This window comes from Muntiacus reevesi, chromosome 13, assembly GCF_963930625.1.
Source record: "Muntiacus reevesi chromosome 13, mMunRee1.1, whole genome shotgun sequence".
NCBI lineage: Eukaryota > Metazoa > Chordata > Mammalia > Artiodactyla > Cervidae > Muntiacus > Muntiacus reevesi.
Genome location: NC_089261.1, coordinates 4,395,968 through 4,412,867, shown reverse-complemented (window position 1 = coordinate 4,412,867; position 16,900 = coordinate 4,395,968). Strand labels below are relative to the sequence as shown.

The following is a 16,900-nucleotide window of genomic DNA, read 5'->3' as shown; positions in this document are numbered from 1 at the left end:
GTCCTCAAAGGGAACCAAGCCTGCTGACCCCTTGATCTCGGCCTTCTAGCCCCCAGATCTATGAGACAATAAATCTCGTTGCTGGAGCCATTCGGTTTGGGAGCTTTGTTGAGGTAGTCAAGCAAATTAATACAGTGGTTGCCCGACTGGACAGTCCAGCATGGTCTCATTTAATTCTCCAGACACATTCTAAGGTTGGCACTATGGTTATTCCCATCTGTGGGTGAGAAAACTGAAGCCAACCCCCCCGCCCCCAGGTCTCACAGTCGGCATGCAGCAAAGCCAGGATTGGAATCTAGACAGTTGGTGCAGGGCCAGGTGCTAAGCCTCTGTCTGCCGAGGATGGTTCCAGGTCACATGTTAAGTCCCTGTTGTTCCCATGCAGGTCAGGTGTCCTGCCCTGAGCCTGAGCCATCGCTGGGCATGGAGGACTTCCATTCTACCCATCTGGGCGCCAGGCAGCCGGATCCCCTCTTATGTAATGTGCCTGTCTCCTCCCACTTTCTGAAACGTGGCTCATTTCCTTGATGCTCCTGACCCACAGGCCGAGAAGCAGGGCTGTGATGACGGCTGTGTCACAGTATGCGACCTCGATCCCTCACCTCCCTGCCCACTCACGGCGGAATCTCTCCCTCCCACCTCCCAGCTGCTCCTAAAATTCCTGGCATCTCTCAGTGGCCACAGGTGCCCTGCTTGCAGTCCTCGTTCACATCTGGATCCTGCTAACAGAAGGGAAGCCTGTGCAGTGAAGGGCATCTCCGTTGTTGGGATGAGATCAGCTCTGCCAGGAGCTCCTGCCCACTCTTCCCCCATCACGGCTAAACTGATCCCATTCTGTGGATGTCCAGGCTGAGCAAATGCCGCTGGATGTTCCTCCAGGAATGTAGGGCTTGGCTTGCATCACCCTGGGTGGAGGGGTTGAGAGAGAAGGTCCACCTGACTCAGATGCCCAGGGCAGAGCAGCCTCACACCTGGGCCTGCCTGGGAAATGGAGATTAGGCTCTAGGGGGGAGTGTCTCCTTGGCTCCCCCAACCAACTCAGGGTGACCCCAGGAAAGGCAGGACCTTACATGACCATACCCCCACTATCATCTATACCCTAGAAACGGAGAGGGCCACAAGGGCCTGGGAGAGAGAAAGGTGGCCAAGGGGATTCTGACCAACTACCCCCAAAGACCTGGGACCAGGGGAAGAGGTGGATTAGGGGCCATAACTGGATGCCTATCTTTCTTCTCCTACAAAAGACAAGAGGGACTGGCCTTTCCAAACCACAAATGACCAAATAGGGTGTGTAGGAGCTATCTGTCTCCCCTTGCTGCTATCTCCTACCACAGGGCCTTTGCACATGCCATTCCCTCTGACTTGAGCTCTCTTCCCTTCCCTCCTCATCCCATACTGCCTATTGGTGCCTCCCCATCACCTTCCCATCTCCTAAATGCTCAAGTAGACCCCTGCTGCTCTTTTGCAGAGAATTGTTCTCATCAGACATGGCTTGGTCTGATATTTTACTCACCCCCTTAACTGTCAGCCCCATGAAGGTATGGGTCATATTTGCTGCTCATCTTTGGACCCATGTGCCCATTTCACATGTGCCCGATTGAACTTCACAGGCTGTTAAGAGCCAGAACCAGGGTTTGAACCCTTATTTGCACCCAAGTCCTGTATCCTTAACCAATATCTTTCCTGGCTGCCTGAAGATGGAGTGTTCTAGTAGAAGTCTGAGCAAGACCACTGCCCTGAAGGTCTTGGAATGTCCCCAGAGGAGGTGGTATTTGAGTTGGGCCTCTAAGACAAGAATAGGAGGAAGATGTTCTAGATGGAGGGGTTTGCATAATGAAGCCTCCAGAGGCAAGAGGGAAGAGGGATACTCCAAGTGCAGGGAACTCAAAGGACTGAGGTCAGGCCAGCTGGGGACTATGCTTATCAGCCATCAGAGTGGGCGACAGCCTTTGAAGCTTTTTGAAGAAGACACGGATGTGATTCCTCCTGCAGCAGGAAGATAACCCTGGGCCTGGTGTGAAGGGTGACCTGGCAAGGGCAGATGTTCAGAGAAGCAATACTGGTCAGGACGCTATTGCACAAATCCATGGTGGAGGTGGGCGGGGAGCGTGGAGGAGCAGTGAGCAGAGGCAGGTCAGAGCCTTGACTCTGTACCAAACCAGAGCTCTGTCACAACCTCGCTTGGGAAATTATCAAAGATCTACTCGGTGTCTGATCCATGGGAATTATAAACTACAAATTCGTTACAGCTGATGGTTTTGAGCACTTCAAATACCTGAATAGCAAATACAGAAGCCCAATGAATCCAAAAATTGTTACTACAGTTTTATTTAAACTTGTTCCAAAGACATCCCTCTTGAAATTACTTTATTGATTATTTCTATACTTGTTTCCTGGGCTTCTCTGGTGTCTCAGAGAATAACTTTGGCAGGTTTTGGACCTGCCAGTATAGTAGATGCACAGGCCCTGAGTCGGGATGATCCCCTGGAAAAGGAAATGGCAATCCACTCCAGTATTCATGCCTGGGAAATCCCATGGACAGAGGAGCCTGATGGTCTATACAGTTCATGGGGTTGCAAAAGACTTGGACATGACTTAGTGATGAAACAACAACCATATATTTGTTTCCGTACCTTCCCTTGGGGCAGTCCTCGGGTTACAACTGTATTCTTTGACATCTTTGAATTTCAGTATTTGTTTTTTACTGTTTTGTTGGAACTTTCAATATCCATAGATCCAAATGAAAAAGTAAAAATGTTTTAGGTATTTCTTGGTATCAGCACTTTGAGTTATTGGCCAATTCACTCTGGATTGGGTGGTCTATACCTGGGGGTTTCTCCCAAGGTGATTAAAGCCTGAACTGATGGTTATCAGGCTGAATTTACTATTAATAGTTCAACTTCACTTGTTACCTGATCATACCTTGAAAGTTCACACTTTTTATGCATGGTTCTTTGTTTACAACTTAGAACGCCCCCTTCCTTCTTCTCAAATATCTTTCTATGCTTTCCTGTCTTTATTAATCATCGGTCTGACTTTTCTCTAATGTGCCTAACTGGTGGGGCTTTCTGGAGGCATGACTTCTGAGGAGATAAAGGGTCAGTGTGTCTCTGATGGTCCTCTCCTCAGAAGCCTGCCCTGTATACCCCATGACGTACGTCACCGCTCAGAAGAACTTTCCACAAGGATGGACACCTCCTGTATCGAACATGTCTAACTTGGTAGTGTCCAAGAAAAAACAAAGTCAAACACTAGTTAAAGAGGAAAAATGGATTTTATTACGCATTAGCTATCGAAATAGGGAAGAGGGCCTGGCGTAAACTGAACTCAACTTTGTTGAAGCAAAATGCAATTTTTTTTTTTTTTTTTACTGCATCAGGTCTTGGTTGTGATTCAGGGACTTCAGCTGTGGCATATGGGGTCTAGCTTCCTGACCAGGGATTGAACCCAGGCTCCCTGCATTTGGAGTTATAGTCTTAGCCACTGGCCCACCAGGGGAGACCCTGAGAGGATGGAGGCTGAGCAGGGGAACCAGCTCTTAGATACCCTCACACGAGGAAGGACAGCATGTGAACCAAGAGTTCTTTCTCGATGGGGAAGGAATGTGTACCCAGCAGGGCAGTGGCATGGCTGCTTGCCAGCTAACTGTATTAATCACGCCTCCTATTTTCTGTGTTCTGATGCTTTGACACCTGGGCCCTTGCTGACTCCCAGGGATAGCCAGTTCCTAGAGACCCTGATGCTGGGAAAGACTGAGGGCAGGAGGAGAAGGGGGCGACAGACGATGAGATGGTTGGATGGCATCATCAACTTGGTGGACATGAGTCTAAGCAATCTCTGAGGGATAGTGAAGGACAGGGGAGCCTGACGTGCTGCAGTCCATGGGGTCGCGAGGAATTGGCCACGACTGAGCGACTGAACAGGAGGGAGTCTTGCCCACAGGTGTGCTTTTCAAATATGAGCCCACACTCCAAACTCCTCCTGTATCAGGCTCAAACTCAGGGCAACTGGTACCCAGAGCCTGCGTAAATCACTCAAAAGAGCCAGTTCTAGGCCTGCTGACCCTGCCTCACCCATTCCTTGCAGGGAAACCATAACAAAGGCTTTTGCCTGCAGGTCCTCCCCCTCCTTCCACCTCATGCCCCACCCCCGCCTCCCACCCACACCCCCTGTTCTCCGGGTGATCCCCTGTGGCATCCATGCCCTCTCCTCTTGGGAACTATGAGTAATGCATTATCTTTTCAATGGCAACTGTTTCCAGTTCTGTCCTATTATATCTCACATTTTCTTTCTTTTTTAAACTATTTATTTATTTACTTTTGACTGTGCTGGGTCTTCCCTGCTGTGCGTGGGCTGTTCTCCAGTTGCAGCGAGCGGGAGGCCGCTAGTTGCGGGGCTCAGGCTTCCCGTTGCGGTGGTCTCTCCTTTGGAGCACGGGCTCCCGGGCGCTCAGGCTTCAGTAGCTGAGGCTCCTGAACTCCAGAGCGCAGGCTCAGCCGTTACAGTGCCCGGGTTCAGCTGCTCTGCGGCACGTGGGAGCTTCCAGGATCAGGAATCAAACCCGTGTCTCCTGCTTTGGCAAGCTGATTCTTTACCACTGAGCCATCAGGGAAGCCCCACGCTTTTATTTATTTATCTTTTAAACACAATATATTTCAGAATGGGAACTCACGACTCAGTATCGGTTGGTAGAAAAGGGGCTGGGAATTTTCTCTGAGCTTGAGTCACAGGGGCTGGAGAGTTTTTCTGTTGCTTTGCTGGCTGCCACAGTCCCAGCAGTTCTGAAGATGCAGACCCACTGTGACAGATGGGCTGGGACCAGCTCTGTAGGATCGCCTTCCCTGGGGAACTTGGAGGGGGTCTGGCCAGGGAAGGCTGTGAGCTCACTGCAGACCCAGAGGCCACAGAGGACGGTATGGGAACCGCGAGGCTTGTCTAGAATTTCTCTATCTTCTCCAGGGAGGTTTGGTCTGGGAGCAGCACCTCCACGGTGTAGCTGACGTGCTTGGGGTAGATCAGGCTGTAGGTGTTGTCAAACCTTAGGACGTCTGTGTTGATGGGACAGACATTCAGAGAGGATGCCCGCCTGGGACCTCACCCTCCTGGCAGGTACTAGACCTGGGTGCCACTGCCACACCTGAGAGCCCGGAGCCAGGGCTCCCTACTGGTGGGACCTGATGCACGGCAATGCACCTGACCCCCACCCCCAGGTCCAGGAGGAGCCATTCCCTGCCAACACTCACAGACGCCGGCTTCCGTGCAGGTGAGGCTCCCGTCCTCGGGCACCATGTGGGCGTTGTAGCGCTGGCTGGCCAGCACCTCCGTCATCTCCCCGGCCCGCTGCCGCTCCCCCATCTTGGTCTTCAGGAAAACCCCGAAGCCGATGTCCCCTCCGTCCGACGCGAACTGCCACCTGCAGGGGACAGGGCCCCACTGACCGCCCCCTGCCTGGGCTCCGGGCCCCTCCCGGCCGCGCCCAGGGGTGTGTGTGGGGGGCGCCGTGCCTACCTGAGCACGCAGCCCGGGAACAGGATCTCGTTGTCCACCTGCAGGGAGGAGCCTCGGCCCACGGTCTCCTGGTGGTCGTACTGCACCCTCACGTGGTTGCGCAGGTAGTAACGCTGGGGCACGTCGCCCCCGTAGTTGATCTGTGGGTGAGAGTGGTGAGCGGGCACTGCCCCACGGCCACCCCCCCTCCCTCCCCGTCCTCTGGGCACCGGACCTTGGTCAGGCACTTGGGGTTGCCGTCGGGGTCGGTCATGGTCCCCCCGAACTCCACGGGCAGCTGGTCGGGGCTGATGAATTTCAGCAACTCTTGCTTCCAGTTGCCTGTGGGGACAAAAAGTGGGGCTCTGTGGGGGGGGTCGGGGGCTCAAGAGAGGGCAGTGGGGCCAAGCCCAGGGAGAGACCTGATGTGTCCTATGCTGGCTCTCCTGGGCACCAACTCCTGAGAACACCCAGGCGCTCTGCATGGCCACCCAGGCCATCGTCTAGGTCCCGGAGCCTCGAATGAGTGTGCAAAGATCACTGAGGGTCGGGGCCAAGGTCAGGGCCTGAGTAAAGAGGAGGAGCTACCCTCTGCTTCCAGGCAGATGGGAAGGTGGCACAGCTGGGAGGCCGCATCACTCACCTCCCATAATCACTATCTTCCTTCGGGTCTCCTCACCCATGAACGACTTGACCAAGTTGAAGGCCACGGGGAACAGCTTGGGGGCTGGAACACACAAACTCCCTTGAGAGGCTGGACGGGAGAGGACCTGGATACACAGGGTCACAGCCAAGGGCATGGGCGGCACAGAGGTTGGAGAGACCTAGATGCTGCCATTTCCTGCTGTGAGACCTTCAGCTCCTCACTCACCCTCTCTGAGGCTAAGCACTCCTAACTGGAAAGTGCAGATCGAATGATACAATAAATGGCTGCCTCTTCTTCCCTTGATGTAAGGCATCAGCAGTGTTGATTCCCCGGGGTGCCTCTTCCTTTCCACACTCACGATTTGCCCACGTTGCCTTGGCACCCTCTTGGGTGCAAGGAGGAGGCATCTGCATTCGAACTCGTGTTCCACCAGGATGACTCAAGCTTACTGGGTGCTTTCTATGGGCCAGGCTCTGTGCTACACTTTCCCCAGAGACTATCTCATGTAACCTCACAGCTATCTTATAGGGAAGGTGCCATTGTATCCCCATTTTACAGAATGGGAAAACTGAGGCTCAGTAAGGTGACCTTGATTTGCTCCACAGACTTGATGGGAAGCCAGATCATCTGACCCTAGAACACATGCAGTGAGCCCTTTGTCATACAGCCATTGCAGGCACAGACTGTTTCCACTCCATGGATTCTCCGTCCATGGACTCTCTGATGCCAGTCCCCATCCAGGTCGGTAAAGAAAATAACAGTAAACATTTAGAGACATGGCGTATTTGACATTGCTGCAGCACACGAGAGCGTGATTTGCATATTCCAAAAGAATCAGGGGAGGACTGAGCTGAACAAACAAAGACCCATTCTCCACCCAGGACGGTTTGACAGTCCCTGGTCTGGGTGGCTTCCCCACTGTCCCCCTCCCCCATTCCTCACCCTTCCCACCCCAGGAGGTCATCCCCATCGTGGGCTCACCTCGAACAACAATTAAATTCTTCATCGTCTCCGGATAATTTGCTTCCAGAATGGCAAAAAACTGTTGGGTCAAGATGAGTCTGAGCGAGGCCAGCTTCCAACACCTCCAGACCCTGGATTTCTGCGGCCCCTGACGCTGCTGAGACACGAGCCCCCCAGAGCCCCTTTCCCCCACCCCAGGAGCCCATCCCGTCTTCCCCGGGAGCATGGCCATCATCCTCAGTGGAGCTCTTGTTCAGACTCTTTCTCCCTGGAGGGTGGATACCCAGGTCAGCGTCACTGGCTGCTGTCTGGGGCCCCTGGGAAGTGACCCCTCGTCCATGGACCAGAAGCTGCTGCGGCAGTGTGGCTCCGACCTCACCTGCTGGTAAACCTCCACCGCTGGCTTCCACAGGTGTCTCAGGCTCAGCCCTTCCATGTCAAACACCATCACGGCCGTGTCGACCCTCCTGCCCAGCTGCACGGGACAGAGCGGGTACTCGGATCAGATGACGGCTCTAGCCAGGAGGACCCTCCCTCCACCGTCCTGCCCCCTGCCCACAGCATTTCCCCAACAGACAGAGCCCATCCAGGGTCTAAGGAGGTGCCACCTCTGAGCCTCGGCGTGGTGGCCCCCACACACTGCTCAACACTGTAGCCTGGAATGAGTTAAGTGCCATTAAAGACGTCATTTGTTCACTGGCCATCTTCACACACAGTAGTACACTTGTCAGCCAGTGATGCAGCCCCACAGCTGAGTCCACGCCAGAACTGCCGCTGGGGGGCTGCGTGGCTTTGAAAGTGTTAGTCGCTCAGTCGAGTCTGACTCTTTGAGTCCAGGGACTGCAGCCCACCAGTCTTCTCTGTCCATGGGATTTTCCAGTCAGGAATATTGTAGTGAGTTGCCATTCCCTCCTCCAGGGAGTCTTCCCAACCCAGGGATCGAACCTGGGTCTCCCTGCATTGCAGGCAGATTCTTAACCATTTGAGTCACCAGGCCTTGGGTGGATTTTTAATCCCTCTGAGCCTTACTTTTTTCCTCTGTAAGATGGGGATAATTCCAGGCCCTGAGAGATCTGCTGTGAGGATTCAACAAAGCCAGTGTCTGGCACTTGGCCAGTGCCTGTTAAATCTTAACAGATACCAGTGTCATCACCTTAACTGCTGGCTCCGATTGGGAACATCTGTGAAGTGGAAGACACTGCCTTGAGACTATAAGTGAGCCATCTTACAAGAGAACACACATGTGTTTGAACACACACGTGTTCAAACCAGGCACGACACACAGCATTAGGTAATTCTCTCCTGCCTGCCACACATCTCGATGGGGTTCCATTTTGCATCCTGCTCTGTGCCAGACGCTGGGGACGCAGGGCCTGTCCTCGTGTGGAGTCCCATAAGGACACATATGTATTAGCCATAATATCCCACAGTGCCATAACAGCTTTAGACACTTGAGACTCGCAAAACCAACCCGGCTACACTTGGCATTAGATTCCCTCTGAAGGCTAGTGACCAGGAAACGCAGAGTCAGGGGCCAGGAGAAGACCTGCAAAGGTGGGTGTGGTCCTTCTTGGCTTAGAAGCCCCATGCCCCACAGTTTTTGGCGGTAACTCCATAGGGGCACCAGGGATGTGCCCAGATTCAAGGGTCACCAGCTTTTGGGGATGTCCAAGGCAATGGCTCCCCCATCAGGTTTCATAGTTACACAATCAAGGGACATCCTTTCTGTAAGCAAAGCTGATCACCCACTGTTCCCAGGGATCCGGGGGAACAGCGCGAGAGGATTCGTAGCACCAAGGTCAGCAAGGGCTTTGGCCAGCCTTGGTGCACACCAGCAGAGAATGGCACGCGCGTGGTAGATGCGCGTGCAAGGGTGACTGCAAGAGAAGCAGAGCCCAGTGGTGCTGAAGGCTAGGGAGGAGCGCGTGCCTCTCTAGTGAGTCCTGGTACCACCCCTTAGACAGACTGGCCCCACCACGTGCCCTCTACCCGCTCGCATACCTTCTGACTCTGCTGTTCACACTCGTGCAAAAGCAACTCGCAGACTCTGATGCGCTTCCGGATCAGCTCCTGCTTGGAGGCTGACAGGAGGAGGCCTTTGGGGTCCATGGTCCCGATGATGTCGAACCACACGGGGCAGCCCTCGTAGTCGTAGCCGCACAGGCCACCGGCGTCATACCGCTGGACCACCTGGACGTGGGGTGAGCGCCCGGCCCGAAGCAGCCCATCAGGCCGGGTCCCGCTCCCTCGGGCAGCTGGACGCGGTGGGTGAACTGAGGGGGCGGCAGTGGCCTGGGGGACCCCGCGTGGGCTCACCTCTGAGGGCTTCCACTCAAGGATGTTGTCCAGGTCTTGCTGCTTGCGGAACTCCACGTGCTGCGGAGGCACAGCTGGGCTTGAAGCCCGCCTGCCCCAGGGGTCACAGGCCACGCCCCTCCGCCCACGGACACCAGCATCCTGCCAGAGCCACCCCAGGCGCCACCAACACAGGACTGGGGGTGGGAACGCCAGGACGAGGGCTGTGGGGGACCCGGGTCTGAGGCAGAAAGGGATGGAGGGGGAAGGAAGAAGAAACACAGAACAGGACTGGGCGAGAGGCCCTGGCCTTTGTCGATAATCCCTGGGGATAATTCCTGGGGTGCAACGTGCAGGAGACAGGATGCTCGTGAGCACAGGGTCTCACCTTACGGAGCATGTCCTCTGATTTCTGCAGGTCAAAGTCCCGGGCTGCAAGAAGAAGGCGGTGTGGTAAGAGGAGGCTGGAGGCAGAATGCAGCATAAGCCATTCTCTGACAGCTCATAAAGAGACAAGCTCCGGGGGTGAGGAGCTTTCCTAGTGCTCCAGGAATACATTGGGGGGTCTGGAAAGTTTTTTTTTAAAAAAGCATGGATCTTTAATCCTCTCGAAGACTGTGGAAGGCTCCTGATTTCATTTTCCAGGCCTTAAAAAAAAAAAAAAACTTGATTGAAGTATAGTTGATTTGTAATGTATTAATTTCTGCTCTACAGCAAAGTGATCCAGTTATATATACATATATATTCTTTTTCATATTCTTTTCCATTATGGTTTATTACAGGATACTGAATATAGTTCCCTGTGCTATACAGTACCCAGGCCTTTATTTTGAAGATATTTATTTATTTGGCTGTGCCGGGGCTTAGTAGCAGTCTTTGTTGCAGCACGTGGGATATTTAGTTGTGGCATGCGAACTCTTAGTTGCGGCATGTAGGATCTAGTTCCCTGATCAGGGATCGGACCAGGGCCCCCTGCATTAAGAAAGAGCTCAGAGACTTAGCCACTGAATCACCAGAGAAATTCCTCCAGGCCTTTTAAACTTGTTCACTCTAGAGCTGATCTAGCCTGCAATATTTAACATCCCCCAGGGAGCAGAGATGCTCCTGGTATTAGGAGTGGTAAGAGCATGGGCTTTGGAGTCAGATTTGAGCTTAAACTCCAGTTTTGTCCTTTTATTTGCTCTGCAACCATTAGTAAGTCACTTCCATTCTCTGAGCCTTAGTTTATCTGGGACTATCATTTTAAGAGTTATTCAAAGGATGTCATGAGGGACTTTTGTCTTATAAATAAAGTTTGAACCTTTTCTGATGCCCTTTTCTACACTGAGATAGCCATACAACTTCCTATCCTTAACTCCATTAATGTGTTTGTTGACACTGATAGGTTCTCCTTTCTTTTCTTTTTTTTGGCTGTGTGACTTGTGGGATCGTCCTGATTAGGGATCAAACCAGCGCCCCTTGAAGTGGAATCTCTAAGTCTAACCACTGGACCACCAGGGAATTCCCTGGGTTTTCTGATGTTGAACTCTTCTTGCATACCCAAGATAAACTTTCCTTGGTACTGTTGCATAATTTTAATACCTTTTTGGATTCTGTTATGTGATATTTTATTTAGACTTCTTTACATCTACATTAGTAAGTGAAATGAGCCTAGAATTTCCTTTTATTGTCCTTAGCTAGCTTGGGAATCAAACGTACCCAATAAATCTCACTCTTTCATATATTTGAAAACAACTCAAACAATTTGTATACTGAGAAATTAGCTGGTCTTAAAACTGGAGAAATTCACCTGCAAAGCCATTTGTGGTCTGAGTTTGGAGGGGAGGGGACGTTTTTATTAACATTTAAATGTCTTTCATGTTTACTGATCTACTGAGGGCTTTCTTTTTCTTCTTCCAGGAATGTATCCATTTAATTTAGATTTTCAAATTTGTTAGTGCATAATCATACCTGATATTCTTTTATTGGTTTAAAAAAAATCTCTGTGAGATGTCTCTAGGAGATTTTTCTACTGAGAACCTGAGAATGGCTTCTGGTCCTATAGACAGTGGTTTGAACACTGCTGCTGGGTCTTCAGAACTTTTTTACTCTATGTCAGGCTGGGAGTACGGGGCAGGCACAGTCCCTGCCCTTGAGGAGCTGGCATCCCAGAGGGAGAGAAGGACCCAGACGAGGGATGGGGAGAAAGGAAAACAAAGGAATCGGCCTGAGAGGGTCAGGAAGGCTCCTCTGCATCCAACTGAGCTCAGCCCTGGCCTTTGGTCCTGTCTGGAGCCTGTGATGCTGGGAGGAGAGCTGAGCTGAAGGGGGCAGAGCTGCATCAGCAGATCTGCATTGTGAAGGGGAGGCGCCGGATGCCTGGCACCCTCTTCCTATCTTAGGTCCTTTTCCTTCCCCTGACCCAGTCGCCTACAGTGCATACATTTCACTCTTTTATCTAAGACCCAAGAGGTACCTGAAAAGCTGATTTTTAAACCCAAAAAGATTCAAAGGAGGAGGAGGGTCTGAGGCTCTATCACGTGGCTTTAAGAAATCTACCGTCCCCAGAATGATCCAGATGAACCTATTGGCGGAGCAGGAATAGCGGTGTAGAGAATGGATGTGTGGACACAGGGGAGAGAGGGCAGCACTGACATATAGACACTGAAACAGACAGCGAGTGGGGCGCTCGGTGCCCTGTGATGACCTAGAGGGGTGGGATGGGGGTGGGGGGAGGGAAGGTCAGGAGGGAGGGGACATATGTAACACAGAAGCGATTCACTTGTTGTACGGCAGAAACTAACACAGCATTGTAAAGCAATTATATTCCAAGTTAAAAAAAAAAAAAAAGAAAAGAAATCTACTGTTCCAAGTCCTTTTTTTAGCTTGGGTGGGGGAAAAGACATTAAAATGACATTAAAAATGAAATAGAAACTGCCTCAGCCAAGAGGGCCCAAAGAGACAAGACAAGAAAATGGAATGTAGTGTCCTGGATGGGATCCCGGAATGGAAAAAAACTAAGCAAATCTAAATAAAACACAGATTTCAATCACTAATTACATAGCAATAATGGTCCATTAATCGTCATAAACAATCATATGAAAGTGAAGTGTTAATATGCAGCATCTATGGGAACTTTCTGTACTATCGTCACAATTTTTCTGTAAATCTTTTTAGAATGGTTCTAAAAATAAAGTTTGTAAAAAACCAATAATTTGAAAAAACACAGTCAAATGAAATAGAACAGAAGGGAGGCCTTCCTCTGTGCAGGCGCTGTGTACGCCCATGACCTCAGGTCTGACTCACGGCATCTTGAAGGTAGAGGCCAGTATTACACAGACCAGGAAAGTGAGGCAACTCGTATGGGCACCCTGCTAGCAATCACTGTTCTGTCTGATTCCAGCCTGGCTTCTGACCTCTCTCTTGGCTCAAGCTCAAAAGCCATGCCATGGGGTAGGCTGAGATGACATGAATTTTTTCCGCTAAGTTCTAGGGTGGTTTCTGTCGTTCTAACTATTCTGCACTACTTTGGCAATTCCTAGAGGAAATTCCTCCTCTGCCTTTAATTACACCCACTCTCTGAAAGTTCATTGGGCACGTGGTGTCAGATCTCTAAATGAACGACACTTGAAGCCCTGTCGTCAAGAAACTGGAAACAGACCCAAGGGCAAGGCCTGAAGACAGTTCAGTGGTATTTACTCAAGCCTTGGCCAGGCCTGTCATCCTGAGAACTTCCCAGGTGTTACCTCCAACCTCACCTCACCCTGTTGCCCACCCATGCCAGGCACTACACCCCCTACAGAGGGTGTACACCCTCTACAGTGTACACCCAGGCACTACGTCATAATTCATAATGCTATGAATTATGTTTAATTCATAACAACCCTTGGGGAGGTAGCCTCATGCCCACTTTATGGATGAAGAAACTGAGGCTCCGTAGGACTTCTGTGCTGTGCTGATTTGGGTGGGAACTGAGATTCCAGCTCACTCTTCAGGGCTGTCCCCCAGTCTCCCACCCGCTTTCCTGAAGCCACTCCCACCCCAGCCCCGCCCCCTGTCAGCCTCCACTGACGGCAGCTGGCCTCACCTCGGAGCCAGCGCAGGACGTAGTGGTCATCAGCCTTGGGCAGTGTGGGGAGCAGGTCCTGAAGGTTGTCCCGGAACTGAGGGAGGGGATAGAATGGTCAGAGGCACTCCCGCAGTCCCCACCCTGTCCAGACCTTCCCAGCCTCAGTCTGCTGGTCAGTCCTGCCCAGGGACCCTGCAGAGCCAGCAGCACATGCCCAGGTTGCAACCTGGGAAGGGGCCAGCCCTCAGCCCACCAAGGCAGGAAGAGTTGGATCCTTCTCAAACCTGAGGGGTTCTCTGCCCCACAAGACCCTTGTTCTGTAGGTTCGAGGGAGGGTTGTGCCATCTCTGTTTTTACAAACATCCCTGGTGAATCTGATGCAGGCCCACCAGAACATTCTGAAGATGTTGCCTGGATATTGCATCATGAGGGTCTGGACTTGGAAGCAAGTAGCTTAACTTCTCTGAGCCTCAGTTTCCTCATCTGTGAAGTGGGGATAATGATACATATGTGCCAGTCAAAGGAGTTTGTGAAGGTAAAGCCTTTAGCTTCAGGCCTGGCTTGTGGCAGGTGCCAGATACATGTGAGGTTCACAAACTAGGAGCCTCAAAAGAAACCCTTCTCCAGAGTCTGAAACTGCCCTTTCATAGGCTGCAGTTGGGAGCCACGGTTGTGACTGGAGAAGGAAATGGCAACCCACTCCAGTATTCTTGCCTGGAGAATCCCATGGACAGAGGAGCCTGGTGGGTTGCAGTCCATAGGGTCACAAAGGGTCAGACATGACTGATCGACTGAACAACAACGGTTGTGAAACCCTTATGCTCCCCGCCCTGTCACCCCGAATTCAGAGTTTCTAGTCTCTGGCCATTTGCAACCCAATTTTTTTTTTTGGCCATGCCACGGGGATGTGGGATCTTAGTTCCCTGACTAGGGATTGAACCCCGGCCACAGCAATGGGTCCTGCCACTGGATTGCTGAGGAATTCCTGGCAAACAGAATTAATGCTGCAGCACCTAAGACCTCCTCATGGTTAAGACACCACCAGGTGAGTCCCAGACTTCCCTGGTGGTTCAGACGATAAAAGTGTCTGCCTACAATGCGGGAGACCAGGGTTGGGATGATCTCTTGGAAAAGGAAATGGCAACCCACTCCAGTATTCTTGCCTGGAAAATCCCATGGACGGAGGAGGCTGGGAGGCTATAGTCAGTCCCTGGGGTCGCAGAGTCGGAGGCGACTGAGCGTCTTCACTTTCACTTTCAGTTTCAGGTGAGTCCCATCGGATTGTCTGGATGGCACCAATTCCCTCCCCCCACCATTTCCCTTAAATGAAAACATTAACAACAGGGAGAAGGCTTGGGGCCTGCGGATTCAGAAAGCCACACAGAGAAACCGAACGAAGGTTGCAATCCGGGCAGGAGACCTGGGCGGCTGTCTGCCCAAGGCTGCCTCAGTGCAAAAGGCAGGGCCATCCTCCTCCACCTTCCTCAAGGGACAGGGCTCGGTGGCCGGGCGCCGGCAGGGCTGGGCTGAGTCGCAGAGAGGCCCAGAGATGGGGGCTCCTGGCCCAGGTGGACGCCCAGCTCCCTGGACAACCTGAGCGCTGGAGCCACCGGCTGGACGCGCGCTCTCCAGGGTCCCCTTTCCCGGCTGTGCCCCGGGGGCTGCTCGGCCCCTCCCCAAGCCTCCCCGACGCCCTCGGAGCTCCTCACCCGGGTCAGAGCCTCCTGCTGCTGGGGGCTCAGGTCCCCAACTCGGCCGCTCATGGTGCCCTGAGCGCCAGTGTCCAGGATTAGTCTGCCCGCCCCGCCGCCTGGCCTGTTTTTGCCGGGCGCATCGGATGTCAGTCCTGCCCCCACGCCCTGGAGAGCACCCCTCCTTCCCCGCCCCATCCCGCCAGCTTTGCGCCCCGGCTCGGGGAGTTTTCCCACAGTCGCTAAGGCACACCCTACCCAGGGCAGGGAGGTGACCTGCCCCAGAGGGATCCCAGAGCACAGACTCCAGGCGGGGGTCAGGGGATGGGGAGGGCCACCAGGCTTCTCCCACCTCCTGGCGACCTCATCCCAGGGGCTCCCACAGGGTCCCAGGGACAGGCAAGACAGGGGGGCATCAAAGACACGTGGGCAGCTTTCAGGGATCACACCAGATCTCCTTCCCAACAAACTTAATAAATTTAGTTCACCTCTCCAGGTGGTCCCATGCCTTCCTGCCAACCTTCGCCTGGTCTTGACCACAGGCTGGGCACTGCCGGGATGCAGAATGGTTTCAGCCTTCAAGATAGCCTGGAGGAGGGACTTCCCTGGTGGTCCAGTGGTTGAGACTTCCCAGAGGGAAGTCTTCAGCAGAGCTGAAGTTTCCATTCCTGGTTGGGGAACTAGGATCCCACATGCCCTGAGGTCTGGCCAAAAAAAAAAAAAAAAAAAGAGATAGTCTGAAGGATTACATAAGGCAACCCAGGATGTGTTCCTAATCATAGTTATTACTGTTGAGACTGTCACCAGGGCAATGACCTGCTGGGATAGAGAGCTAAAAATACACCCTCCCTCCCCAGGGTGAGCTCCTCAGCCCAAAGGCTGGGAGTGGGAGGCGGCAGTGGACAGATGGCAGTCCCAGGCGGGTGGCGGAGGGGTTGGGAAGCCCAAGGTGCTGGGCAGCTGACACAGGTGTCCAGGGCAGCATCCGAGAGCCAGGCAGAGGTCACCAGGGACGGTGAGCCAGGTTGCCTGGGCAGGAATTTTCGAGGGAGAGGAGCAGGTGAGAGGTGAAGGTGAAGAGGGTGGTTAGTCTGTTCACTGGAACCTTTACGCTCTGTCCTCACTTGGGGTCAAACCACGTTCTGCGCTTTGCTAGCCAAGCTGGTGACCACCAGCCATGTGTGGTCCAGCATTGGGAACGTGGCTTGTCACTAGTGCAAATGGAGATGAGCTGTCACTATGAAATGCACACCAGATTTTGAAGACAGCAGTCCCCAAAATGAAATGAAATAGTTCATTCATTAATTGTTGTACAGATTACATGTTGAAATGATATTTTTTGATATATTGGGTTAATATATTGTTAACATTAATTGCACCATTTTTTCACTTTTTAATAATCTATAATTTTTTAAATTAATAAGCTTATTTTTAAGGGCAGTTTTGGATTCACAGCAAAATTGAGCAGAAAGTAGTATAGAGAGCTCTCATATACCCGCTGTCCCCTCACGCCACAGCCTCCCATCTGTGGACACCCCCCACCAGATGGGACATTTATTACAATCAATGAATCTACAACGCTGTCACCCATAGTGTACGTTAGGATTCACTCTTGGTGTTGTGCATGCTATGGGTTGGTCAAATGTGGAATGACATAGTCACCATTGTCGTATCATAGAGAGTAAGTTCACAAGCTCACTACCCTAAAAGTCCTCTGAGCTCTCTACCTTTTCTGTTTTTACTTTTTAAGAATGTGATGACCAGAAAATT

The 16,900-nt window shown here is 52.2% G+C and overlaps 1 protein-coding gene across 3 annotated transcripts; it reads right to left on the bottom strand.

Moving 5' to 3' along the window:
* Positions 1 to 4,598: 4,598 nt before the first annotated feature.
* LOC136145552 (SEC14-like protein 4) lies at positions 4,599 to 15,783 on the bottom strand. Of its 3 annotated transcripts, none has more exons than XM_065903934.1 (12): positions 15,619 to 15,783; positions 13,458 to 13,533; positions 9,780 to 9,823; positions 9,413 to 9,472; positions 9,098 to 9,286; positions 7,476 to 7,571; positions 7,115 to 7,175; positions 6,131 to 6,214; positions 5,723 to 5,829; positions 5,509 to 5,648; positions 5,244 to 5,413; positions 4,599 to 5,048 (listed from the first exon to the last, which is right to left on the bottom strand). In XM_065903934.1, exons 1-12 carry the CDS (start codon positions 15,634 to 15,636, stop codon positions 4,936 to 4,938), a joined length of 1,158 nt encoding a protein of 385 aa, XP_065760006.1. In that variant the 5' UTR covers positions 15,637 to 15,783; the 3' UTR covers positions 4,599 to 4,935. The 3 variants fall into 3 exon arrangements, with proteins under 3 accessions (XP_065760006.1, XP_065760005.1, XP_065760007.1); XM_065903933.1 differs by lacking the exon at positions 15,619 to 15,783 and adding an exon at positions 15,149 to 15,249; XM_065903935.1 differs by lacking the exons at positions 9,413 to 9,472; positions 15,619 to 15,783 and adding an exon at positions 15,149 to 15,249.
* Positions 15,784 to 16,900: the final 1,117 nt, after the last annotated feature.